General features: G+C 41.0%; 1 protein-coding gene and 1 pseudogene across 10 annotated transcripts in view; both read right to left on the bottom strand.

Annotated features, from left to right (window-relative positions):
- Nucleotides 1-2,084: 2,084 nt before the first annotated feature.
- The window catches only part of RNF24 (ring finger protein 24), a 92,011-nt gene continuing 66,851 nt past the window's right edge, over nt 2,085-27,244 (bottom strand). For all 10 annotated transcript variants that reach the window (XM_057502778.1, XM_057502776.1, XM_057502771.1 and 7 more), the window contains 5 exons: nt 26,794-26,943; nt 20,436-20,478; nt 18,641-18,682; nt 8,648-8,727; nt 2,085-7,930 (listed from right to left, as the gene is read on the bottom strand). In XM_057502778.1, coding sequence (XP_057358761.1) covers nt 7,792-7,930; nt 8,648-8,727; nt 18,641-18,682; nt 20,436-20,478; nt 26,794-26,936 — 447 coding nt within the window. In that variant the 5' untranslated portion in view covers nt 26,937-26,943 and the 3' untranslated portion in view covers nt 2,085-7,791. The remainder of the gene's footprint in view (nt 7,931-8,647; nt 8,728-18,640; nt 18,683-20,435; nt 20,479-26,793; nt 26,944-27,244) is intronic.
- Nucleotides 7,889-17,467, bottom strand: LOC118912248 (polypeptide N-acetylgalactosaminyltransferase 1-like; annotated as a pseudogene).

The following is a 27,244-nucleotide window of genomic DNA, read 5'->3' as shown; positions in this document are numbered from 1 at the left end:
TTCCTAGGCAGCAGGGGCCTGTGCCCACCAAGGGTTTCCAAAGGGTGTGACCCCCCTTTCAGCCAAGCTCCCCTGCACATATGTAGTGGGTGCTGCTGGCCTGGTGGAGCTGGGGGGATGCTGTAGGGACAGGGATTGGGCTGTGACACATCTCCCATTGCTCCTGCCTCGTGGCTCTCCCTGGCCTCAGCCTGAGCCACCTTCAGTCCTGTCCCTCTGCCCTTGGCACTTACAGATATGATCTTGGTAGCCCCACTTCCCCTCATGGCCAACAAAGTGCCAGCACCCACTCCCGGTACCACAGGGGGCTCCTCATGCCCCAGGCTCTCCTCCCTGCATCCTCTGGGCAGAGCGCTCCTGACAGCCTCCAGAGAAGGGAGGGAACATGCGCCAGCAGCTTCCTGTGGAGACTCAGCCTGGCCCCCCTGGCCCCCTGCCGTGGGTCTGAGGCTGAGGCCAGTGTTTACCATTGTGTTACGAAGCCTTTGTTATCCTCACAGTTTAACAGGAGCAAATGTGCCTGAGGCCACAGTGCTGCCAGTGGGCACCCCTCTCCCTCCCCAGCATTTGCCTTCCTCCTCCGTGGACCCACCACTTCCTGCTCTTGAGACCCTCACTTCGCTCTTTGTGCTCAGCCCACACCACCACTCCATGGGAGGGTTCTTGCTAGGTTACCAATGAATCTTGTCACTATATCTAATAGACGTTTCCTGTCTTCATCTTTCTCAATTCCTTCTTGCTTTTCCTTCAGTCTTTGCCAGCTTATTCTCTGAGGATAGTTAGACATTCCTGGCCCCAGGAACAATCCTGGACCTCCCTGAACAGTCATCAGCACTCTGCTGGAGTCTGATTTCCATGGTAGCCCTTGTGTCTGAGCTCTAGCTCCGAAGTGATGATTGCCTTCTTTCCAATTGTGAATCTCCAAGGCCATCTCTACATAGAAATGTCCATATTTTTTCTGACTCTCCACCAGCATCCTCTCCCATCCACTTCACTACCTCCTCTCACTTGTGAGACGCTTGTAAAAATCTCCAGTCACCACTGCCACCACCCTGCTTGCTCTAAGCCATTGTCCTCTCTTATCTCAGCAGTTGTCCCTTCCAGTCTGCCCTCTACATGCAGCTTGAGGACCTCATCCTATGCTCCCAAACTAGAGGCAGTCTGAGTGGCACTGGCTGTGGTCATAGCCCAGGTGAGAAAGGATGTGGGGATTGGATGTGGGGGAGAGGGAGCTTCTGGAAGGGCACCTGGGCTTGTTGGCGAGTCTCAGTTTTGGACTGTGGTTTTTCGTACCAAGTAGGCAGCTAGATACTTGGGTTGGAGACAACAGGCCTGAGAGTGATGTGCACGTAGGTGGGAATTCAGTGGACATCCAGGTAAAGTGAGAATAAAAGTTAAAAGACCGGCAGAGAAGGAAAAGGCTACAAAGAAAGCTGAAGAGTGGTCAGAGGGCACAGGTGGGGCCTGGTGCTCAGGAGGCTGAGGGGAGAGAAGTTACCCAGGCACCTGTGTTCAGAGGTCTAAGAGGTGGCCCAGATATGGCTGCAGGATCATGGATGGCCTTGAGGGGAGCAGTTTCCCCAAAGCTATAGGGCAAAAGCTGTCCTAGTGAGGGGTGGTGAAGAGAAATGGTATCTGCTACCAGATGACTTTAGACCAAGAGGTGTTTATGTTCTCTTCCTAACAGAACAGTTGGTACTTCCAGAACTGAGATGGAGCTAGAGGGGTGAGGTGTGGCCTGGTTCTACTTGCTCCTCCCCCCCCCGCCCCCCCACTCCACTAGGCCAAGCACCAGTGTCCACATTTGGGTGATGGCTTATCTGTGTCCAGTTGCATCTGCAGTGTGGAAAGCCAGGCTGGCAGGTGAGGCCTTGGCTCATCACTGCTGACCTGCACCCCAGTGGCACCCCACATCCCATGACAGGCCAGAAGCTGCTTTATTACAATTACATGTTGCTGATGACCAACTCAGGTTGCTAAGAACCACTTACCTTGACTTTTCCAGTTCTTTGCTACATGGATTTCAGTGCTGGATGTGGGTGGCCACAGGCCTTCTGAGTTGAAGGGTACAGCCCAACATGAAGTATTTTCCAAATCTGCTTTTTATTTACATTTGTTTCAGTCAATTACATGCATGTTTTATTTTTTAAATGGGAGTAATTAGCAAAAAAATGCATTAAAAATTTAAAATAGCAATTAAATATACAAAAATATAGCTTACAAAAAACTGCGAATGTTTAAAAATATTCTGCTGCAGAATTCTTAGTGTACAAACATGTCTATGAAATCTGAGCTTCAGCATTTCATAAACCTTTTTTTTAAGGGAGTTAATGACCCCAGTGGGCTAAACTACAAGACTATAAACTACTCCCCTTCCTGGCAGTGATCTGTCAGGAGACCCAGAGATGATGGGAACACTATTGGAAGACCTGGCTGTCACCCAAGGGACTAACACTGTCCCACCTGCCCACCCTCATTAGTGCAGCCTAGAAGAGAAGGGGCAGATGGAGGGAGGGTATACAGCTGGCCCAAGACACAGGCCCTCCAGGCTTGTACTGGCACAGGGAGCTGGAAGGAGCTTCAGCAAAATAAAGACAAATCCTGTGACCCAGGTAGGGCCCGTGTTCTAGGCACATGTCCCTGGAGCAGGGAGGATGTTCTCCCTGACCTGGCAGCCACAGAAGTGAGCACTGGACTGGTGAGCCAAGCGCTGCTGCTTGGTCTAAAAGAATAAAACTATTCCGATCTTGCAAAAGTCTGGGCTCTAAAGCTGAACTGGGAAAATGACAGCTTTACTGAACATTTCCTCATTTCCTCAGTTCCCCTCAAATGGAAGCACATTCCATGGCTCATGGGATCCTTTAAACTAAAGGACCATGACCCAGCATTTTCCAGTTACTGTGTTTCACAAGAATTTGGACATCATGAATTTAGACATGTTCATGCCCTTTACTCAAATTCATCATGGCTCATGTGAAAGACACTAACCCAGGGCCAGGGATGGATAAGGACAGAAGGGTGGTGGTTCACACAGAGTTCCTATTCAGGGTTCAGGCTGGGGGGGCCAGTTGCATTTGCAATCTGGGAGCAGCCCAGGTTGGCTGGACACCAGGACATGGGCAAGGACCGAGAAGCAGAGTCCATGCCCCTTCCTCCAGTGCCGCCACCTGGAGGAATCAGCCTTAAGTTTTACCTTCTGTAGGGGCAATAATGGAATAAAATTTTTTCTTTAAGATTACTGGTGGGGTAATTTCTGTTGTCGAATGGGAAAAAAATGCTGGGCTAGCAGGGAAATTCTGTGGGAAGCATCTTTCAGTGTGTGCATACAGTGGGGAGGCGAAGGGAGCGGATCCATGTACTCAGGGGCTTTGTGGGGTATCTGGTTAATCCTGAGGAAACTACTGCTTAGCAACACCTGCCCCACACAATAGATGGACGCTTCAGGCCTTCAGCTGCTGCTATGTCTCAGACTCCTGCCTCAGAAACCCGGGAGCTGGCTTAAGAGACCATGACTGATGTAGGCAGACTTGGCTGCTGGACTCTAAGCCTCAGTTGGAACTGGTGGAGTGACGGGGGCCGGGCAGGGCCCCTGCAGAGGCTGCTGGACCTGGGCAAGAAGAACGCACTGGTGCTCTTGGCTGCAGAGCCTTCTCGAGTGTCCTGCTGCAGGTCAGAAAGTCTGCAGACTGGTTGTGCACCTACTATCTGGGCATCCATGAGAAGGGTCAAGAAGGGATTGTACTTCCAGATTTGTATAGAAAACCAGGATTCTAGTATGCTGCAATCAATAAAATGCCTCATTCAGAAGGAAAGTGATGGCAGAAACATCCCAGTTCTGGGCTCACTTTTTACAGACAATGCTGACTTCTGGGATGGCTCTTCCCACAGAATAGGAATGCTCCTGATTATACTTGTACAGTATCACATGAGTAAAAAAAAAGTATATATATGTACACATCTATACACATGTTCACCTGTATATGTGTAAGTGATCTCTGGAAGGATATATAGGAATAAACTAAGTGTGGGTGCTCAAGGGGTGAGAAGTTGGGCTTGCTGGAGGTCAGGGATTCAAGGAGACTTTAAACTGTTCCAATTTGTGAACTGTGAAGGAATTACCAATTCAGAAAGTTGAAGCAACATTCAGCACTGAGCAACAACACCACGGGCAAAGGTGGAGGTGGTGACTAGGGACGATAGGGTAAAGGGGGAGAGCCAGGCGCCCTGGAGAGGCCCCTCCACCTCAGTAATGGCCAGTCTTTCTATGGGACAACAGAGGAGCCCCAAGCAACCTGTGTGATGTTACCATGTAGCAGTGGCTTCCATGACTCCAGGCTTGGACATGGTGGCTGGTCCTCAGGGGTCGGTAAGGACACTTAACTACAGCTGCTGGGTGTTGAGAAGGAAACAGGCCCAGGGAGGCTAGCCTGCAGAAAGGCATCTGACTGGTGAGTGGCAAGAGGGTGACTGAAAGCACTCTGACACTTCTGCCCCGAGCTCTGGGGATGGCTCCCTGTGTGCATTTCCTAATCTGTAGGAAGCCTCAGAAAAATAAACCGCAGTTCACAGTAGCACAGCAGAGGGGGAGTAATAGGCCATGGAGATGACAGGGTTTGGAGTGGAGCAGTGCGAAGGGATGGCTCAAAGTCATTCCTCTGATGGATCTGAGGGGCTTGGTACTGGGAAAAGGATTTTCATGTGTCAGCCCTTCTCAAGAACGGTGAGAGGTCTTGTGTTCCTCAGCCCAGACTTCCCCATGGGCTACCTGCTCCCATCTGGCCGTTTCTCTCTTGTCCTGTTACCTGTCTGAGCACAGGCAAAAAAGGCCCTTACCTGCCAGGGACAGGCCTAACCAAATCACACTGTGGCAAAGAAAAGCAGCAGATGACTAGTGTCGTCTTATGCCTGTTCAATCAGGAATCAAGTCAGGCTGGTTTTCCCTGTTGCTAAAGCAGCTGCATTCAGCTGTACTCCTAGCAATGACGACAATGATTCAGCCACCCTCCAAGTCCAGCTGGGGCTGAGTTCTGCTCCACTAACCAACAGCACACAAACACCCAACCTCTGAGCTGCCTAAGACACAGTATGACCAAGTAAAGAAAGTTGCCATGTCACCAGCCCATGGCCCACGAGCAGACTAGTGTCCCCATGTGTCTACAGATTAACAAAAGGTCACCAACAACTAGGTGATAGCTGTGGACAGGGTGGTCACTGAGAGGTGAGCCTAAGCCAAGATAAGGTTTAAAGAAAAGTCTAGATGGAGATTTAAACTCTTCCTTCACACAAAACTGATTTTAATCAGAATTAAAGGAAGACAAATGAAAGCCTGGCCATTTGCAGTTACAGCAGAGCAGCACCGGGGTCTGAGGAGGGCCCCAATGGGAGGAAGGGCATTCAGGTGGTGCTGCTCAGAGCCACTGCAACTACTGGTCACCTGCAGCAGGACACTGAGCCACTGAAGGGAAGATGACTTAAGGGCAGAGGTGCGTTTTACAAAGACCCCACGCTTACAAGTGCTGGGGTCATCTGAGAGCACCTCACAGGGCAAATAAACCACAATGGTCCCCTGTGGAAAGGGCATCGCATTTGCCAGCTTTCCCCTAAGGCTGGAACTTTAAGCGTGGTGCCTCAGGCCCAGCGCCACACACCAACCACTTCAACTTGCTGTGACAGTGAGATGGATTAAGTTGTCTCCCTCCAAATACAGGGGCTTGGGGAGGCTGTCTCCTTAATACCAACATACAGGAAAAGGAAAGGGCTGCGACTGAAAGGCTGTAACAAGCTGTGAGCTGCACCCATTTGTTGTGTAGAGTACTAGAATTCCTCCTCTGAGGGGAATGCTCTTTCTCCTACTGGGACCCTGTAACAACAAGGAGACATTCATCCCAAGGCCATTCCCTGGAAAATGGTGGGTGATGGCCATTAGTGAGGCTAGTCCCAAAGCAAGCCTACCCTGACATTGGTCACTGAAAACATTTCACTGTAAATGGTGCTCTACAGCATTCAACTACAGAAAACAGAGATAGGGTGGGGGTGGACAAATGGTTCTCATGGGTGCCATTTGGGCTAAGGCTTCATGTAAAAATACCCCACACTTCCCTTGCCGTTTTAGCAGCAGTCCAGTTGGCATAGCACGAATGGGGCACACACATAGGAAACAGCCATTTGTGACCAACTGGATTTGTAATTTTCCAAACTGGATTCTGCCCAACACTTTTCTAGGCTAATGGGAATTTTCCTCCTCGTCTGACTCCAGCCACCTGAGCCAAGGACACAGGTTCCCCCTCCCATTGTACAGAGAGAATGGACTCCAGAAGAAATCCCTGGACACATGCCATGTAAAAGTAGCAGAGTGCCCTCCATCCTCTCCACACCTTGCAGATCATATTTTTCACTGAGAAACTGCCCGCCCTCATACCTGTGGGATGGAGCAGAGGCAAAGCTGTTGAGTCTCCCTAAGACAGGAGGAGGTGGAGAGCAGGGCTGAAGAACAGAACTTACTATCTGACCCAAAGCTGCTTCACGCAGCTAAGTTATACAATATTCACGAATCCTAATGGACTCTGAGTCATTTCTAGAAAAGCTGGACAGACAGAGCCAAAGAGCAGCATGCATTTCTTTTCTGAAAAGACACTTTCAGTTAGTTACCGCAGGTCTGAATACTGAGGCACACACCAACGGGTGACGGCCCTGCAGGAGCTTCCTGAAACTATTTACAACTTCAAGTGGATCTCCAGCTTCAGAATTACATAGGGATCTTAGTTGGGACGGTTTAAACTGCTAAAAAGTCAGGATGGGCATTTTCTCTTAAGTAGAGACAGAGAGGGCAAGAAAGGGAAGACAGCAGAGGAAGGAAGGAGCAGGGAAGGCTGGCCATTCACAGAAACCTGCTCCTTTCGAGCTGGCCAGGGCTCGCGACTGAGGCAGCGGGCCAGGACCAGCAGCAATGTGTGTGTAGGCGTGGTAGCACCCTGAGGCCCCCTTGCTCACAGGGACAGCGTGTGAAAGAGGCCCAACCCCTGCTGGGGCTCCTTTGGGCAGCCTGGCCACGTGGCACTGCTGAGGAGGAGGAGGAAGTAAGAGGAAATAGCTCCTGCCCAGACCTTTCCAAGCACATCTAATGTTTTTAGCTCAGATGATTTGATTAGCAAGGACTGTGAACTTGAGGAGACGGGGCTGGTAAAGGGCACTGCCACTCTGTTGTAACCAAAGCCCTTGGCTCCAAGATGGTCTTATCCAAGGAGCATAACGTGAAGAGCCCCGTGGGCACTGCCTCACCAACCACCGGCACCCGGTCGTGCTTCAGCTGAGGTAACTGCTGGTTTGACTTGGCTCCGGCTGCCGTGAGGGTTTGCTGCTGGAAGGCATGCGCTGGCTGCACAGGGGCCGGTCTGTCCACATGGCAGGGGGCTGGCTGTACAGACCTGCCCTCAGTCCCCTTCTCTAATGCCTGTGTTCATCTTCCCTTCTGCTGATAAAGATTCACCTTGGCATGGAGATAAGTGTCTGGGAGACAGTGTAATGGAGTTAGCAAGAGACCCTCATAAAGTTTCTTGAACCAAACCTGCAGGCTCAGCCACTCCTCTCCTCTTGGTGTAGGGTAGTGTCAGCGAGCTCTGGTTGTTACAAGACCCAGAAGGTCAGGGTTCCCAGCTTAGCCGGCCCGAGTTCTTCATGAGGCAAAGGAAGTGGCAGCTGGTGTCCCAGGTAGAGCAGCCAACACAGAGACAGCTCGTACTCTTGGCTCCGCGTGGATATCGGCTCCTGCAGCAGTTTGATCCTTTTGGTGAGCTATACAATGTTCTCAGCCCCAGGCAGGGGCCCCTGTGGGGGTCCACGGTCCTGCTTACTGTGCAGCTGAGCCAGCTGCAGGACCGGCATGTTGCACAGTGGACACACTTTCCGAACCTCCAGCCACTTAATAAGGCACCTGCAGAGTGAGATACCACAGGAGGAAAGATGTCAGGCCTGTGCTCACAGCATCCCTGCCCACATGCCTCATGTGGTGCACATGCCTGTCACCCAGAGCTGGAGCTGGTGTGAACAGCTGTTAGCCAGGAGCTCCACTGGGTGGAGGATGCATTTTAGCTCCTGGAAGAACCAGAGCCTCCAATTTTCCCAAAAAGGGTACTAAGAAGGCAGCATGCTGTCCCCTCAGTCACCCATGACTTTCTTAAAGAATGAAGTACACTGAGGCAAGTAGGAGAAATAAAATTTTCTAACAGAAATACAGAATCCATAAACTTGCAAGGAAAGGGGAAATATTAGTATGTCTGCAGGGAGAGGAGATGCCCCACACTACCATTTACATTCAGACTATTCATTTGGATTTAAAATAACTATGGTTTTGATTAAAATAAGTTTGTAGGAATAGAAGCTCTCATTGGAATGTTCCAGTAAAACAGCTGTTTATTGCCTGGGCACGAAGGAGGTGTGGGCTCATCTGGCTCTCTAACCAAAGTCCTGCCATGGTGGTCATGTCCCACCATCCTGGTCCTTCCTCCCTGTGGGGTGCTTTCAGCTTTCTTCAGTATAGACCAGTCATGAAGCCAACAAGCTTGCCTGGCACTGCCTCAAGCCCATAAATAAGTTGGGTTGATGTGCCTCAAACTCAGGTCCCCTTCAGTGATTCCACACCAGTACTCACTTTCTGTGGAAGGCGTGCTTACACGGACAAATTCCCAACTCATCTCGAGGCTTGAAGTCTTCTAGACACACTGCACAGAGCTGAAAGACAAGTTTGCAGATGAGGCAGTGTCTGCCAAGTACTCTCACAGGCCACAAAGTAAGTGCAGGCTGCTCAGGCCCAGCCATTTAAGGAACTGAGTGTCCCACAACTCATTAAGTAAAAGAAACAGGCTAGAACGGGTGAGGTCTTCTGAAGACTGCTCTTCCTGTCACACGTTTTCAAGACGGAGGGCAGACAGGAAAAGACAGACATCAAGAGGCAGCTTCCTTTACTTGGTGCATCAGAAGAGTCTGGTTTATTCTCACTGGATGGGCTGAACATAATGTAACCTGTGGCACGCTGGGGGCTGCCAGTCTGCAGGGAATTCTCTGCCTGCTCAGCAGCACAGGCCCCACGGGGCTCTCCTTCCTCTGCTGTCATTGTGGAAGCTAACCACAGCATGCCTGCAGTAACGCGCTTTTATAGTGCTTGGAAAATTCATGCTGGCACTGTCCTGTTGGTGTCTTTGTTATATATAAAGACACCATTATTCAGGAGTCACTCAACTGAAACCGATGGAAATGTGCAGGGGGGCCAGTATTGTTCTCTTTCAGGTAGCTAGGCTCCACAGCCTGCAAAGAGGTCTTCCTCACACCCACATGCCTGGTTCCAATCATCACTTCTTGGGCACTTACCAGAGTCCAGGGACACCAAGTATTGTTGCATTTACCTGCTGTATAGATGAGGGAACAGAAGTTCAAAGCAACAACCACGTTGTCTGAGGCCATGCAACTGGTGAGGGGCAGGGCCTGGCTGGGGCCCTCGGTCTGTTGTACTGATGTGCTGTCCCATTTCTGTCTCCCACCCAAAGGGTGAACTCCTCCCTGCTTGCTTCCCTGTCCATCTCCAGGGATCATGTTTCAGCCATCACCATTTCATGCTCAGACTGCTGACACGGCCTCCCTGTTGCCTGTTTCTTAACCTGTAACACTAACCCAGTCTCTTAGGTTATGTGACAGGACAAGTGGCTCCTGGTGCCCCATGGCTAGTGCTGTGAATGCTGGTCTTCCAACACCCTTCTCCAGGGTGCTCTGAGTCTTGTGTATACAGTAGACGGCAGCCTTGTGTTTACATGATGCACAAAATTAACCATTTTAATGGTTAATACAGCAGACAGGATTTTCACAGGAGCAGAATGGATAATTGTCATCAGATTTGGCATTACTGTGGAGACAGCAGGAGAGCAAGGAGGAATGCTGGACAGATGGCTGGCCTTGGCTTGGACACCCCACTGGCTGTGTGACCTCTGCCATCATAATGCCTCCTAAGCTCTGTTCCTTCTGTAAAGTGAGGACACCACCTGCCCTGTTCCCCTCATTGGAACGTATCAGCTCAGGTGGCGGCAGGGCTGAGGAGACAGGAAGGCAGTCTACCTATGCCAATTGTTTTTATTCATGTTTAAATTTCGGGATGGGAGCATTATTTTCAAGTCCATTTTTTGTTTTCTGGAGGAAGGTTGAGAACAAGCTGTATGCAAAGATGAGAAGCCAGCAGTTCTGGTCTTTGGGCCTCAGCTTTCCATCTGTATAGGGGGAATGCATCCCACCTCCTAGCCTGTGTGGACAGGCCCTCTGGCCTTAAATGCTCAGCTTCTGTCCCAGCACAGCCTTCTCCTGGAACAGGGTCAGGACTGCTGGATCAGCCTTCTGGGGATTCAGTGCTGATACTACCAAAGGGCAAGAGGCTGGGCAAGTCACTCATTTCCAGGATCCAAAATGAGATTTGTAGCCTTCTCAAAATTATTATAAAGTGCGGTTATGTTCTTACAAACCCACAGTCACCTGAAAAAAAATATGGGATAAATTCTGACATGCTGAGTGCTACAGGTGACTAAAAGTCAAGGGTAATCAGGAAAAGAAAAGCCTTAGCGCTGACTTCTTAGAAGTTCCTGGCAGGTTCAAACTAATTTTACAACATTATAGACCATATTTCCACTATTTCGACTTCAGATTGTTCCTGCAGTGTGATTCCCATTCCCTTTTGAAAGTGGAGATGTAATTCACATACTACAATACTCACCCCTTAAAGAGGGCAATTCAGCAGTTTTTAGTATATTCCGAGTTGTGCAACCACTCCAACTATTTTCCTGAGCATTTTCATCACCTGCCCCCCAAAAGCCTTACCCATATGCACTCACTCCCCACTCCCCTTTTTCCCCAGTCCCTGGCAGCCACTAATCAACTTTCTGTCTTGATCGATTTATCTATTTGGGTCACTTCCCATTAATGGAACAGAATCATGAAATGGTGTCATATAATATGTAGTCTTTTGTATCTTGTTCTCTTTCACTTAGTATGTGCCTGCAGGGTTCATCTACATTGTAGCATGAATCGATACTTCATTCATTTTTATGGCTAAGCAGCATTATAGATATACCACCTTTTAAAATCCATTCATTTATTGATGGCCACTTGAGCTGTTTCTATCTTGTGGTTATTGTGAATACTGTTGCTCTCAACATTGCGTGCAAGTATCTGTTTGTGTTTTCAATTATTTTGGGTATACACCTATGAGGAGAATTTGAGGAACTACTAAACTGTTTTCCAAAGTGGCTGCACTATTTCATATTCCCATCAGTAGTATATAAGAATTTCAACTTCTCCCTATCTTCAGGTTATTCTTATTGTTGTTTTGCTTATAACCATCCTAGATGGTTAAAGTGGTATCTCATTGTGGTTTTGATTTGCATTCCTAATGACTAATGATGTGCATATTGGCCATTTTGAGAAATGTATATTTTCTTTGGAGAAATGTATATTCAAATCCTTTGCCCATTTTGTAGTTCGGTTATTTTTCTTTTGTTATTGACTTATAAGAGTTCTTTATATATTTTAGACACAAATCCCTTATCAGATAGCCAACTGGTTTTGACAAAGGTGCAAAAGCGATTCAATGGCAGAAGGAAGTCTCTTCAACAAATGGTGTTGGAGCAAATTAGACATCCATAGGAACCAAAAGCATGATCTGACTCCTAAAGCACAAGCAACCAAAGGAAAAAAAATTAATAAATGCAACTTCATCAAATTAAAAAAACTTTTGTTCTGCAAGACACTGTTAGGATGAAAAGACTGGGATAAACTATTTGCACATCTTTTTTGTGAGCTTTTTATTACTGAGTTGTAAGAGTTCTTTACAGATTCTGGTTACTAGACTTATCAGATGTAAGATCTGCAAACATTTTTCTCCCTGTGGGTTGTCTTTTTACTTTCTTAATATTCTTTGAAGCTCAAAAGTTTTAAATTTTGATCTAATTCAATTTATTTTTCCTTTGGTTGCTTGTGCTTTATGTGTTGTGTCTAAGAAACCACTGTCTACACCAAAGCCACGATGATTTATCTTTTTTTACTTCTTTGAGTTTTGTAATTTTAGTTGTTACAAGTAGGGCTTTGATCCATTTTTGAGTTAACTGTTGTATGTGATGTGAACCAGGGTTCCAACTTCATTCTTTTACACGTGGTTATCTGGTTATCCCAGCACCATTTGTTGAACATTGAGTTGCCTTGGAACCATTGTTGAAAATTGATTGACCACAAATAGTATGAGTTTATTTCTGAATTCAGTTCCACTGATTTTACCCATCTGCCTGTATCACACTGTCTTAAACACTGTAGCTGTGTGGTAAGTTCTGAAATTAGGAGGTGTGAAATCTCTAACTCTGTTCTTTTTTAAGATTGATTTTTGGCTATTCTTGGTCTTTGTATTTCCATGAGTATTTTAGGATCTGCTTGTCAATTTCTACCACCACCCCCATCCCCCAAAAGGCAGCTATAATTTTGATAGGGATTGTGTTTATTCTCTTAAATATTTTGGGGAATATTGCCATATTAACATTAGTTAGTCTTCCAAACCATGAACACAGATATCTTCCAATGTTGTTTTGTAGTTTCAGCATATAAATGCTTCTTTAGTTAGATTTATTACTGGGTATTTTATTCTGTTTGCTACTATTGTAAATGGAACATCTATATATATAAAAGGTAGTGGTTTGGAGAGTTTTTCCTTCTTGTGGTATGTTGGAAATCTCTTCGTTATGACAGCACATTCAGTAGAAATTACTGGTGTGCAAGGAAACCCTAAAAGGTGCAGCTCTCTGGAAAGCACATTCTGTTATTTCATTGTCTGAATATTCTTTTCAATGATTCTTGTTGAATGACTCTTTCAATCTTGTAAACATCAGTGTGCACAGTCTTGCTACTACATATTTTCATGTCCTTGGGCAGGAAGGTTGGTTCACAGCTAGTGAAAAGCAAGAGGAGTATAAGTTTTAATGGCTGATAAACCTTCCATCCTGCAGGAGGAAGGGACTTTTCCTTTTTTGCTACTTAAGAATGTGGCAGAAATGTATGCTGACGTAGCCCAGTCAATCTTTTTTTCTTTTTGTAAATTTGGTCTCAGATTCTATTTCTGGAAGGATGACATTTTGAAGGAGCCACTGCTGGGACCGGTTTCCACTGCAGTCTCTAATGCTGGGCACCTGACTGTCCTCTTCTGTGGCTTTATCCAGGCACTGATTACTGTTCACATGCTGCAGGGTTAATTTCACTGGGTCATACTCCCAAAGTTGGTTGCCTTTTAGATGGTGGTATTTGAGCATTGTGACCAGGCCATTAAGTTTGGAGACATCCAAGCAAAGGTCATCTGTTCTAACTTCTTTGTTAGCAGTATAAGAGAAAACCTTATTACCTCCCATACCATGACAGTTAAAAATTCCAACTTTTTCATTCTCTTTTCTAGCCATGTTGTCTAGACACTGATCTGTTTTCATATTTTTTCTCTCTTCCAAAGAGAAATAGTGATGTGGAATCTGGGAATCAAGATAAATATTATCTAGGTACCAAGAGAAAGGTCTGCATTGTAGTTTGTGTCTTAGACCACGTCTTGATGATATGTCTCCATAATCTACCTTTGTAACTCCTGGACAAATTATATAGAAGAAATTCTTGACTTCATCCATCCATACTTCTGCAAGTCATCTGTTATTTTTATTGGTAATCTGCCCTGGGCTCCAGGAAATGTGTAAGGTGTGGCTTTCTGAAACACATGTCCAACATGTGAACAGGTAATAGTCTCCAAAGTTCCCTGACACTGCCAAATCCTGAAGGAAATTTCTAGTTTTCTCCTCCCCAAATATCCATTCCAGCATCATATGTTCCAATTTCCTGAAAGTAATCTCTGTCTATTGAAAAAAGGCCTCCTGCCATTGTAGGTGTTCTGACAGGAAGAATCCAATCACCTTTCCTCCTGTCCATTTCTCTTTGGAGAACAGGATACCAGCAAAAATTGAACTTCCAGTTGAAGCCACCATAAGTCATACCATAGCCTGCCGTGTATTTAGAAGTATCATTACTGATCACATCAATAACAGGACATGCCACTGTTTTCCTGTCATGTTTGGTCCTGGCCAAGACAGGCTCCAGCCATCCCACTGTACACTCACAGTGAGCATCTAAGAAGGTGATCACTGGTCCTTTAGACACAGCAGCTCCTTTTAATCTAGCTCTGATCGATCCATAACGTTGTTCCATTCGAATTACATGAACTGGTTCTTTAAATTTTTTCACATAACTCTCTAGAGGTCTTTTCAAAAAGTCTCTTTCACTGGCATCGTCTACTAGAACAATTTCTTCTGCCATGTGTCTTGGTGAGCGATTAATGATACTATGGACAGTTCTCAGAAGTGTGCTCCAAGCCTCACTGTGGAAAACAATCACACTTGTTGTAGGAAGATTATTTGGATACACCTTTGTTTTACACCCCTCTAACCTGACATCTGGTAAATATCTGTTGAGTGCAATCATCTCACTTGCCATTAAATTGAACTGATTGATTTTAAACATCGCTTTCATCTTATCTTGATCCTCTTTAGGAATGACAGCTGGTTTCACCATTTCTCCAGGACCTTCCTGAGGCTTTTGTACTGGCTCTAGAACATCCCCGCAGGAAGTCCTCTCTCCTTTTTTTCATTACATTTGTTGAATTCACTCAAGTAAAGCGGAAGGAACACATCCAAGAGTACCCAAATCTAGGAGGTGGCTAGGTTCACCTTGCAATATGCAAATTTTCTCATGGCACTTTAAGTCAAATGCAAAATTAAAAATATATATATATAAATATCAAACATCATGAAAATTATTCCAATCCAGTTTCATCAGAAATCACATTCATAACCTCCGTTCGCGCGTGGTGGAGGGCGCTACTTTCGAGCTGCCGTCCACCGCCCCGCCTTCCCCGCCACTGCAGCCGGCTCCCCGGTGGGCGGGCCGGCCTGGCGCGGGGCCCCGCCTCCTTGCCGGGCTTTGTGGGGGCGGTCTCGCTGCCCGACTAATGACCGCGCCGCATGCTGCCGCCTCTGCTGCTCGTTCGGGACCGCCCCGGAGCGGGGGACCGGGCTGCAGGGTGCCCGCGCATGCCTCTCGGGCGCAGTGGTCACAGCGTGTGGCGTGCGGCCACTGGTGTGGCTGTGTGGGTCTCTATGGCCATTTGATTTTTGACAAAGGTGCAAAAGAAATTTAATGGAGAAGGCAATCACTCACCATAACCAGGCCTGGGGACCCTGTGGTAAAAAAGTCAAACACTAAATGCAAATGGTGAGTAGATTTTAGACTAATGCCAAGACTTTCAGGCCTCTCTTGAAAAGGCACAGATCTGCAAACAGATGGCCTGTTTCCCCATGGTAACAATTACCTAGAGCTGAGTGCTGGCATCTCCTTTACAAAGGACCTGCCTGCCCCAAAGCTTCCATGGTACCTTTCTGGTTCTCTTAACACCAAGGCTTCTATTACATAAGATTTATTGTTCTATTTGCATAATTGTTCTGTTGTTTCTCTTGGACATCAGTTTCTTTCTACCTATGTCTCTGTTAAAAGATGGAGGAAGAAAAGAAACAGGGAGGATGATGGATTTTGAGAGAGGGTATTTTTCTTTATTGAAGTACAGTATATTCTCATGCTCTGAATATGTATATATCACTTCCTTAGTTTCACTTACAAAAAGTGTTAGCTTGACTCCTAGACTGGTAGAAAAAGCTAAACAAAAAGTGATATAAATAATCACAGCTGTAGAATCAACTGTCTTAGAAGGTGGGGGAAGGCTGCCTGGGCAGCTGAGTCAAGGTCCCAGGAAAGCTCCCTTAGGGCTGCAAAAGCCAAGAAGCCATGCAATCCTGCAATACCAGACCCTCAAGGGCTTGTCAGTGTATACTCCAGCGAACACAGCACCCTTCTGCACTCTCTAGTATGACTTTCTCATCTGGACTGAAACTTTTTTTTTACTTTGGGAAATCAGTTTTTTAAAATTATTAAAGTATCATTGATATACAATCTTATGAAGGTTTCATATAAACAACATTGTGGTTTCAACATTCACCCATATTATCAAGTCCTCACCCCCTCTATTACGGTCACTGTCTATCAGTGTAGTAAGATGCTATAGAGTCATTACGTCTTCTCCATGTGGTACTGCCTTCCCCATGACCTAGTTATATTGTGATTGTGAATTACAGGGCTCCTTAATCCCCTTCTCTCTCCCCTTTGGTAACCACTAGTCCCTTCTTGGAGTCTGTGAGTCTGCTGCTGTTTTGTTCCCTCAGTTTTGCTTTGTTTTTATACTCCACAAATGAGTGAAGTCATTTGGTACTTTAGTCTGTAACTATTTAAGAGCAGAAATGAGTATTTTATGCTGCTTTGTGTCTCCATGGTTTAGTATAGTGTCTGACATGTTTTATGTATTCAATAATTTAAAAATTATTTTCAAAGTAATATGTTAACTTATTTTCCTATTTTAAAATTAAGAACATTATATATAAAACTAACATCCCTTTTGACCTCAACTTCCCCACTCTTTTCCTCTTCTCTCCTCCTGTATGTGATCATTATGCATCTTTCTCAAACTCAGAAAAACACTTTGCATACTGCATATAAATCCATGAACAATGTGGCATTTACCTTACATATGTGATATAAATATTTATATCATTTTGCAACTTGCTTTTTTCAAGATTCTGCCACAGATCTATACAATAGATAGAACTCATTCCTTAATTTTGTGTGCTTTAGTACCTCATTGTATGAATCACTGCATCAGGTTACCTTCCTTCCCTCCTTTTTCTTTGTGGATAATCTTCCAGTGTATCACGTTTTATTTATTCATTATACTATTGATGGATATTTAGCTTGTCTCTGATTTTCCATTATTATAACTATTCACTAATAACAGTATCCATATCAAAATTCCATGTGCTTACACAGGACCAAGTTGTATTTCACTGTATAATAAGGCTACAGGAAGCACAGGGAAGACAGTAGTGACTCTGTGGCATCTTGCTATGCTGATGGACAGTGACTGCGGTGGGATGTGTTGGGGGGACTTGATAATATGGGTGAATGCAGTAAACACAAGGCTGCTCATGTGAAACCTTCATAAGATTGTATATCAATGATACCTTAATAAAAAAAAAAGAATAAAAAAAATAAGGCTACAGGAATGCATACACACACACACATATGACAAAAATAGTTTCATCACCAAGAAATGCAACTGGAAAGGACCAAATTACAAAAAATACAGGATGGCCTCCAGCAACAAGCATAAAGCAAGGTTATGTTTTCATAGCTATAGCTTCAAAAAATAGGGAAAAAGGGGACCAGTAACTTGATCAGACTCTGCAAAACTGGAATTGGTGGGTGCAGCTGGGATACTGATGAATACATAATGATGCAATACAATGCATTTATTCAGGATAAAGATTCTAAAGATTCAAAACAATAAGGAAGAATTATGTTTCTGATGAACCTGGTTATTCAATATTGCTAATGTATGTCAGAATTTAATCTTTGGATTTATGGTCATCAAAGAGACCCCAAATAATGTCTAATACGCTGTATCAAAGAGACCCCAAGTAATATCTAATATGTAATAATATCTAATATGCTGGAACATATCAATTCTTTGATTAAAAAAACATGCAGAAAGAGCAAAGGAGCAATAGATGATTTCAAAGTAGTCAACAATAATATAAATCATTATTTTTATTATTTGCAAATAATTCACAAATCAGCTTTCTTTGAAGAGACTGGCAATGTAGCTTCACCAGTTAGGCTATAAAAAAAAACAGCTATTACAAGCAACTTTCCAAATCATTGTTTTAAACATCAATTCAAGAACTCGGAAAAAGAGGAAGAAAAAGGGCCCTAAAATTAAAAGTTCTGAACATTTGTAGTCAGGGGCAACACAGGGAAAAAAAAGAAAAAGAGTCTTACAGTTTATGTATCTTAAGGTGTACTGCAGGACACACACTTTGTATTTAAGTCACAAAGCATGACACAGTGAACACCTGTGAACCAAGCACACAGGCTCATCGTCCAACAGTGCCAAGGAGCCTCTCTCCCTATGTACGTTCTTCCCTCTTCCAATCCTCTGCCTTGCCTCCCAAACCCCCACCCTGGTGAGGTAATCACTGTGTTTTCTGTGTCATTGGTAAGAAGGCACTAACACGGGAACATGATTTCAAGAGTGAAATTAGTGCAAATTCATCTTTGGTAGAAAAACTAATTTATATCTATTTCCTCCTCAAATACTACAAAATCTTACATTGGCACCATCCCTATTAAAAATATGAGCTATGTATCCTCTTTTTTCACATGGAAAAACAATGTGGTTATTGCATTCACCCACATTATCAAGTCCCCACCCACACCCCAATGCAGTCACTGTCCATCAGTGCAAGTTGCCAGAGTTCCACTATGTCCCTTCTCTGTCACACAACTTATTTTTGTGACCTCACTCTCAAATCTTCTATTAAGCTGATCAAAACAAGTCTAATTTTTTTCATTCTGAAAGTTATTTGTGCATACCATAGTATATACACCACTATTAGAAAACAGCTCATTATTAAAATACTTATAGGTAACTTACCTCATGTAAATTCAGTTCTTTTACTTTCTCTTTTAATATAACCTGTAAGATAAAAAATATGTTCTTATGCCCAATTAAATTTGTAATTAAAAATTTATTATACTCACAAATATATATATTTAAAATTTTTTAAGGTATGATTGATATACACTCTTATGAAGGTTTCACATGAAAAAACAATGTGGTTACTACATTCATCCATATTATCAAGTCCCCACCCATAACCCGATGCAGTCACTGTCCATCAGTGCAGCAAGTTGGGAGAGATCCACTATGTGCCTTCTCTGTGCTACACTGTTCTCCCCGTGATCCCCCACACCATGTGTACTAAACATAATACCCCTCAATCCCCTTCTCCCTCCCTCCCCACCCGCCCTCCCACACTCCTCCCCTTTGGTAACCACTAGTTCCTTCTTGGAGTCTGTGAGTCTGCTGCTATTTTGTTCCTTCAGTTTTATACTCACAAATATTTTTGTCTGGTGTATATAGCTCATTTCCTCTCCTATTCAGTATTGGAGACAATCTCTTTTGCAGTTTGAGACATAACATTTTAGTAACAAGCAAGTGAAACTTGGAAGAAATCTCTAAATTTTGAACCCAAAATGGTTTTATACAAATAATTATATTCCTGAACCGAAAATGGGTTTGAGGGCAAATCACTTTCAGAAATAAGAACCAGAAGCTGCCATGCAGCTATGCAGGGATGTACTAAATTTCCAATTAAATATACTTGAAACACATTTTTATCATCTGCCTGCCTGGTGTCTTTGTTAGTTTTATCAGTCAATTTCACCTTTTAAATGACCACCAAGGCCAATTTTATTTTCTAGTTAGCTTACATACAAATATCTTGTAGGTTGTCAAAGTTATGATAGAACTGAGACAAAAGGATTCACTCATTTAGAAAACTTAAAAATTCAACTCTGTATGAATATGGGAAGAGCGTGGGGTTACCTACTGACATCAGTGTGGACATCTAAGGAACTCACCAATTAGCTCAGATTTCAAAGACATGTGGACAAAAAGATAGATATTCCTAAATGGCGGCATGGTTCTGTAACACCAGTGTTCGCAAGGTTAAAGACCCAAATAAGCTGAAGCTTACTCCCCATCTACCTGCTGCCAAAAAAAATTAAAAAACTAAGGATAACAAAAATAATTTCATGCTAGGGCCAAAAGAAAATTAAGGAACACCTTGGTCCATTGTTAAGTGTCAGATGGTAAAAATGTTAAAGGATTACACATGGAAGAAAAAAACAAATTTACTTGGCCTTCAAGAAAAACTAAGTTTATTACCTTAAAAAACAAATCAGTAAAGGGTTAATACAAAGGGTTAGAGGTTAACAGTGATGTTCCAAGTATCTAGACTTCTAGTGGTGTGACATGAGCTAACATTTAAAGTACAAAGTGGAGGAGATGAGATTCATGGTCATCTCTTGAGGAACTGGTATGTCTTTTAATGCAGAAAGAGGTAAAAAAATTTATTTAATGGAATCTCTGAACTCTATTAGGGTAACAGAACTCTAAGGATTATAAGCTATAGCATTTTCCTTTATCAAAATGTTCTTTAAAGTTCCCTGTTAAATTCTATCATCTGAATCTTCTATAACTTCAAATACCTAAGAAAAGAACAATACTTAAAGGGGTGATGATCTATTTTGTACTGCAAACTGGCAAATGAAATGCTAAAATGAACACAAGTAAATCCAGTTCTAGTTTAAAATATGAGTGGAAATTTGACTCATTTTTCTTGATAAAAAATACTACCAAAGCCATTCTAAAGTAAATTTCTCACCTGTTTGTAGGCATAAAATTCTTTGTGTGCTTGATGTCTTAGCCTAAAAGAAATAAGCAATGTATACTGAGATTTCCAATATAACAATTTGAAAAAAAAAAAAACAAAACTGCTGACTTTTGGTTTTAATTTATGTATCACTTATGGCTTAAAATATATAATTTTTATTCTGGAATACACCCAAATGACATATCTGTTACCATGTTATGAGAAAGTAACAGTGAACTATAAAATGTTTTCCACATGTAAGTTCAAATGACATCACATTAAAACAAAATCTCAGTACAACACATATTTTAATGAAGCTTAAATTCTTTTTATATTGATAAGCCACTTGTTTTAATATTTAATATATCACTTTTTTAATTGGAAAAATTTAAGTGTAACATACATCTAATAATGTATAAAAATCTAAAAAATGCAGCTAAATATTTTTAAAAATATGTATATATACACACGAGTGCAACTATCAGGTCAAGATATAGAACATTTTCAGTGCCCCTGAAATAACCTCATAATCAATATTTACTCCTAAGAGGTACACACTATCTGGATGCTTGTTTTTGAACTTGACACAAATGGATCATTCTGTATATATTCTCGTGTTGGCCTCTTCCAGTCAACAATTACTTGTGAAATCCATTCATGTTGTTGCAGTAATTTTGTCTTTTTGAGTGAAGTATGGTATTCTATTGTATGAATATAAAACACTCTGTTCTACTGTTGACAAATATTTAGATTATTTCTAGTTTTGGGCTAACATGAATAAAGCTGCAATACAATTCTTCTACATGTCTTTGAGTGGACATATAGACTCACTTCTGTTGAGTATATACCTAGGAGTAGAACTGCTGGTCCAAAGTGCTCATACCAATTTCTACTCCTATGGGTAAGGCATGAGAATTCTAGTCATTTCAAATCTTTGCTACTGCTTGGTAGGGTCAATTTAAAAATGTTTAGCCAGTGTGGTGGCTGTTCAGTGGTATCTCATTTTGGTTTTAATTTACATTTCCTAAATGATGTTTAGAACCCTTTCATAATCACATTGCCCATTTGTATATCTTCTTTTATGAAATGCCCATTAAAAAAATGAGTTGTCTACTTTTTTCTTATTTATAGGAGTTCTTTGTATATTTTAGATGCAAGTCTTCTGTTGTGTTTATGTATGTACTGCAATTATCTTCTACTTTATGGCTTGCCTTTTCATTCTCTTAATGGTGTCTTTGATGAACAGGAGCTTTTAATTTAAATTAACTCCAATCTGTCAACTCTCCCAAATAATGTCAGTTCTTTTTGTGTCCACTTAAAGACACCTTTTATCTACCCCCAAATCATGAAGATATTCTCTTGTGTGTACTGTGAAAACAATTTGTTATTTTATCTATCACATTTAGATCTATATCCATCTGAAATTAATGTCTAAGTTTGATGCGAGGTAGGGGTCAAGATTCTTTTTATCTATATGCAGATTTTCATTTGACTCATTTAGTAAAAAGACCTTCCTTTCCTCACTGCATCACACATCTCTTTCAAGCAGCAAATCTGCTGCAACTTAGACCCAGTTTGTGGGTCTGTTTCCAGAATTTCTATTCAATTCCATATCCAACTGGAACCTCAGAATGTAACTTATTTAGAAATAGAGTCTTTGCAGATTATTAATGAGGCCATATTGGAGTTAGGGTTAAAATGAGGTCACATGGGGACCCTAAATCCAATATAACTGGTATCTTTAGAAGAGTAGAGTACATACAGAGACACAGAGAAGGTCAGAGACTGAAGTGATGCAGAAACAAGCCAACCAACATCAAGGATTGCCAGTTACCACCAGGAACTAGAAGAGTCAAGGAAGGATCCTGTCGGAGCCTTTCGAGGGAGCATGGCTCTGCCAATACCTTGACTTCAAACTTCCAGTTTCACAACTGTGAGATTAAATTTCTGTTGTTTAAGCCACCCAGTTTATGGTATTTTGTTACAGTAGTCCTGGGAAACTAACACACCTGGTGTCAATACCATGCTAGTTTTTAAAACAAATTTTATTGTGAAATAATTTTAGACTTACAGAAAAGTTGCAAAATATAACAGGGTTCAAATATGCCTTTCCCCAGTTTTTCCAATGTTCATATCTTACACATCCATACTACAATGATCAAAACCAGGAAATTAACACTGATAGGATATTAGTGTTAATATTAACATATTATTAACTAAATAAGTCTTTTTGAATTTCACTTTTTTTCCTGTTAATGTGACATATTGCATTGATTGATTTTCAAATGTTAAAATAACCTTAATTCCTCAAATAAACCCCTTCTTGTTGAGGTGTGCTTGTGCTTTTGAGGTACAATCTAAGAATCAACTGCTAACCTGAGATCTTCAAGATTTACCTGTTTTCTTGCAGGAATTATCTAGCTTTAGCTCTTACATTAGGTTTGTTAATCTACTTTTGAGTTAATTTTTATATAGGTTATGAGGTAGAGGTTCAAATTCATTCTTTTGTATTTATTATTCAGCTGTCCCACCATTTGTTGAAGAGAGTATTCTTTCCCCATTGAATGGTCTTGGTACCCTTTTGAAAATCAGTTGGCCATGGATGTTTGGATTTATTTCTGAACTCTCATTTCCATTTCATTGGTTTACATGTCTATTCTTATGCCAGTACCACAATGTTTTGAGTACTGTAGCTTTCTAGTAAGTTTTTAAATTGGGAAGTATGAGTTTTACTGTTTTGTTTTTCTCAATATTGTTTTGGCTATTCAGAGCCCCTTGCAGTTCCAAATGGATTAATAAGGATCAGTTTCTCCACTTCTGCATAAAAAGCTATTGGAATTTTGATAGTGATTACACTGAATCTGTGGATGGCTTTGAGGAGTACTGCCATCTTAATAAGTCTTCCAGTGCATGAACATAGGATGTTTTTCCATTTATTTAGGTCTTCTTTAATTACTTTGAGCAATGTTTTGTAGTTTTAATGTACAAATTTTCTATCTCCTTGGTTAAATTTATTCCTAGGAATTTTATCCTTTTGGATGCTACTGTAAATGGAATTGTTTCCTTTATTTCCTTTGTTGATTAGTTCTAGTAGATTTGTGTGTGTGTGTGTGTGTGTGTGTGTGTGTGTGTGTGTGTGTGTGTTCTATGCAATAGTCGTCTGCCAAAGAGTTTTACTTACTTCTTTCTAATTGGATGCCTTGTATATTTTTCTTGCCTAACTGCTCTGGCTAGAACTTCCAGTCCAATGTTGAATAGCAGCAGTGAAAATGGGCATCTTTGTCTTCTTCCTGGACCTTAGGGGGAAAGGTTTCAGTCTTTCACTGTTGAGTATGATATCAGTTGTGGGTTTTACATAAATGCCATTTCTTGTGTCTTTGATACAACTATGTTTTTTCTAGGAAAATGTCTAATTCAACTAAAATTTAAAATGTATTGGCATTGAATTGTTCATAATATCCTCTGTGATCTTTTATTATTTGTAGGATTTGTAATATGTCCTCTTTTACATTTCTGGTATTAGTAATTTATGTTTTCTTTCCTTTTTTTCCTGATCAGTCTTTATAGAGATGCATCAATTTTGTTAATCTTTCCAAAGAATCAGCTTTTGGGTTCAGTGATTTTATTACACACTTGTTTTCTATTGCATTGATTTCTGTGTGTGGCTTTTTGATTTGCTTTTCTTCCTTCTATTTTCTTTTGAATTTAATTGTTTTGTTTTGCTCCATGAAAGGAAAACTTTTTATTATTGTTTTTCAGTCTTTCTTGTGTAATATGTATGATTTTAAAAGTATAAATCTCTCTTAATTAGGTCAAATTTATTAATCATGAAGTTCAAATCATCTATATACCTACTGACTTTTTAAAAATTATTCTTGGTTTGCCATTTTACTGAGAGAAGTGTACAGTACATTTTCATGTAAAGGAATAAATGAACTCCATTAACATTCATTACAATGATTTTTGACTTATACATCTGTTTTGCTTATTTGACTCTTTCAATTGGATCTGCATATTTTCCTAAAGCATCATTACTTCCAGCCACAGGATGGGTCAATTTGTGCTCACCTTTTTCTTCAATCCATGGCTCAAAAATTCATCCCTCTAGGAAGTCCTCTTAAATTAACTTACCTTCTGATTACTCCTTTATTCTAAGTCCCACTAATTACCTAATATTTTAGATTGCATTATTTTTCATTTGCTATGCATTTAATACAAATATTTTTTGCTATTTCTTTCAGGAAACATACTAGTAATATAGATTGTGACTTTTTGGTGAAAGGAGGTGAGAATGGGGAATATTTTTTATTTCCTTTTTCTTAAGTAGCTTGTTATCCATTATTTAAAAGAAAAGTAGGTACTGCTCATTTAAAAATTCCAGGCTCAAAACTGAAAAAAAAAAAAAAAAGTTTTAGAATAACCTTACCATGCAAATCTGTCTTTTGACAGTGATTATGAAATTCTGAAATGGTTATTTTGGAATGAAGCTTTATAAACACATTTTATTTATTATTTTTAACTTTAAATGCCTTGTTAAATCCAAACAACATTTGGAGGGTTTAAAGTAACAACTAGGATAATCATGATTAAATTTTCAAAATGGGACTTGGAAATGAAGTTCAGAAATGTTTGAACATGACTGGCTTCTCTGATTAAACAAGATAATTTTATTTCAGTGTACTAGGTCCCCACTTATTTGCTGTGTTAGCTCAATAATAAAAAAGGATAAAAATGATGAAGTGAAGTACAGCGATGCATGATAACAACTGCTATCCTTTTTTTCATCTCTTTATTTGCTTGATTACTAAAAGGAACACAATGAGGCAAAATGGTGTTTCACAACTTATTTCTCAAAAACTTACCCAGAATCACAATTGGTATATTAGCGTTTTCCTTAAAGCAAAAAATTTAAAGGGTTAATTAATTCTTTGACATAGTAATAAAAACCATACTATGAGTTATATATTTTAGGATGTTTTATATATGATAACCCTTACTTAATGAACCTTTTCTTTTTTACATTGCTTTTTAAAAATTATTTCTGCCTTTAAAAAAATTTGGTTTCAAATATTAAAATCATAAATTTCTGAGTTGAAAAGCCATGATTTGTAGAGCAATCACCAAAAAATTTATTAAGTCTGGAAAAAAGGAACATATTTTAATGCCATGAAGTCCTGTTGGTGCTATGGCTAATTCCACAATTTCAAAAAATGCTGATTATTTACATAACATTAACCAATTATGGATATGTGGGGAAAAGGAAATTCTAGAAATATATTTTTTAAAATTTTCCTTCGGTGCCAGAGTTATATTAGCTAAGTATTTAATTTATCTCTCTGAGAAAGAACCTAACAATCATAAGCCAACATATCAATGAGATATGAGCAGTTGCATTTTGTGAGAATTTCAGAAAAAATTCACTTTCTATGAAGAATGTAAATTCACTTGTCAGAAAATACACTAAATTCATATGAACTTGACCATCAACAAGTGAGTCCCCTAAAACACTGGTGGCAACTATAAATTATTGCTGAAAGATATCTGATAATGGTGTTTTCTTAACCATAATCATATACTGTGCAAACACTAAAAACTGTTAGATGTATGGCTACTTAATAAAATTCAATTTTCTAGTCTTTTACTCCATAAAGCTCTTTGAACAGTACAGTATAAAAAAATTTTACAGTCTGAATTTTGGCTTTGAAAACAGACCTTAATTAAGAAACTTAAAAAGAGAAAAATGCTTCTTGCTTAAACAATTATAAGTCAGTCAACGATAAATCTTTACTGGTCAAATCCATTACTCTTTCAACTGAGGTGTTATCCTTCATACTTGTACATATGCTGCAGAGACTGTGGAATATTTATTTAGTGTTCTGTGCAGATCATCAATCACCTGAACTCCTGACCAGTTGACAACAAATGAGAGCTTAAAATCTTGAAAGACCTAAGAACCTGTTTAAAGGCTTAAATCTTAACTTGGATGTTATTTTCTGATCTCTAATGACCTTAAGCTTTAGCTAATAATGATGCAACACTCTCCTATAAAGCAATCTTGAAATCTCTATGAAAGTAGATTAAATCTTGGGGACAATGACATAAGTATATCTGGACCAGGTGCTAATATGTTGGAAAAATAAATGACAATTTTCTCTTATAGAGTAAAACACCTCATTAGCAGACAAGATTGTAGACTGTATAAAAGTTTTACTGATTAGTAGTTCACAGAAAGTTAAAATGTTAAGGCACCTTAATTTTAGAAAATTTGCTAATTACATGCTCATAAAATTCTTTAACCTAAGGGCAGAAAGTTGGTTTATTATTGATTGCTTAACATATTCTGAAGTAACATTAAATGAAAATTGATTACCTAATCAAGTAGCAACAGAAGAGTAAACTAAGGATGAAGACAAATATAGCAGTGCCAAAAACCACAATGTATATGTTGAGAGGCAGATTCTGGAACCCAATATTAGGCATCCTGAAGTTGTAATGTGGGAAATCCGAGCTCATGGATGAACTATGGGGGAAGAAAAGAATGGAAAAAATATAGGTTATAAAGATTCAGAACCAAGATAGCATTATCTTTGTACATGCACAGAGGCAATAATTTTCTTAAGCCTTGACCTGATGTGAAACAAATATAATACACAACGGGTTAATATTTTTGCCATTCATTAATTTATTAAGTACTTACTATGTACTTGGCACAATTCCAGAAGGTTGAGATACTACCTAAAGCTTTACAAGTTATATTCATTCACAAAAAGGTATTTTACTGAAATAATGCCAGTAATTAATAAACATGAAAAAGTTCATCC

Source organism: Manis pentadactyla, chromosome 5 (genome assembly GCF_030020395.1).
Source record: "Manis pentadactyla isolate mManPen7 chromosome 5, mManPen7.hap1, whole genome shotgun sequence".
In the NCBI taxonomy this organism is placed as follows: Eukaryota; Metazoa; Chordata; class Mammalia; order Pholidota; family Manidae; genus Manis; species Manis pentadactyla.
This window is presented reverse-complemented; position numbering and strand designations above follow the sequence as displayed.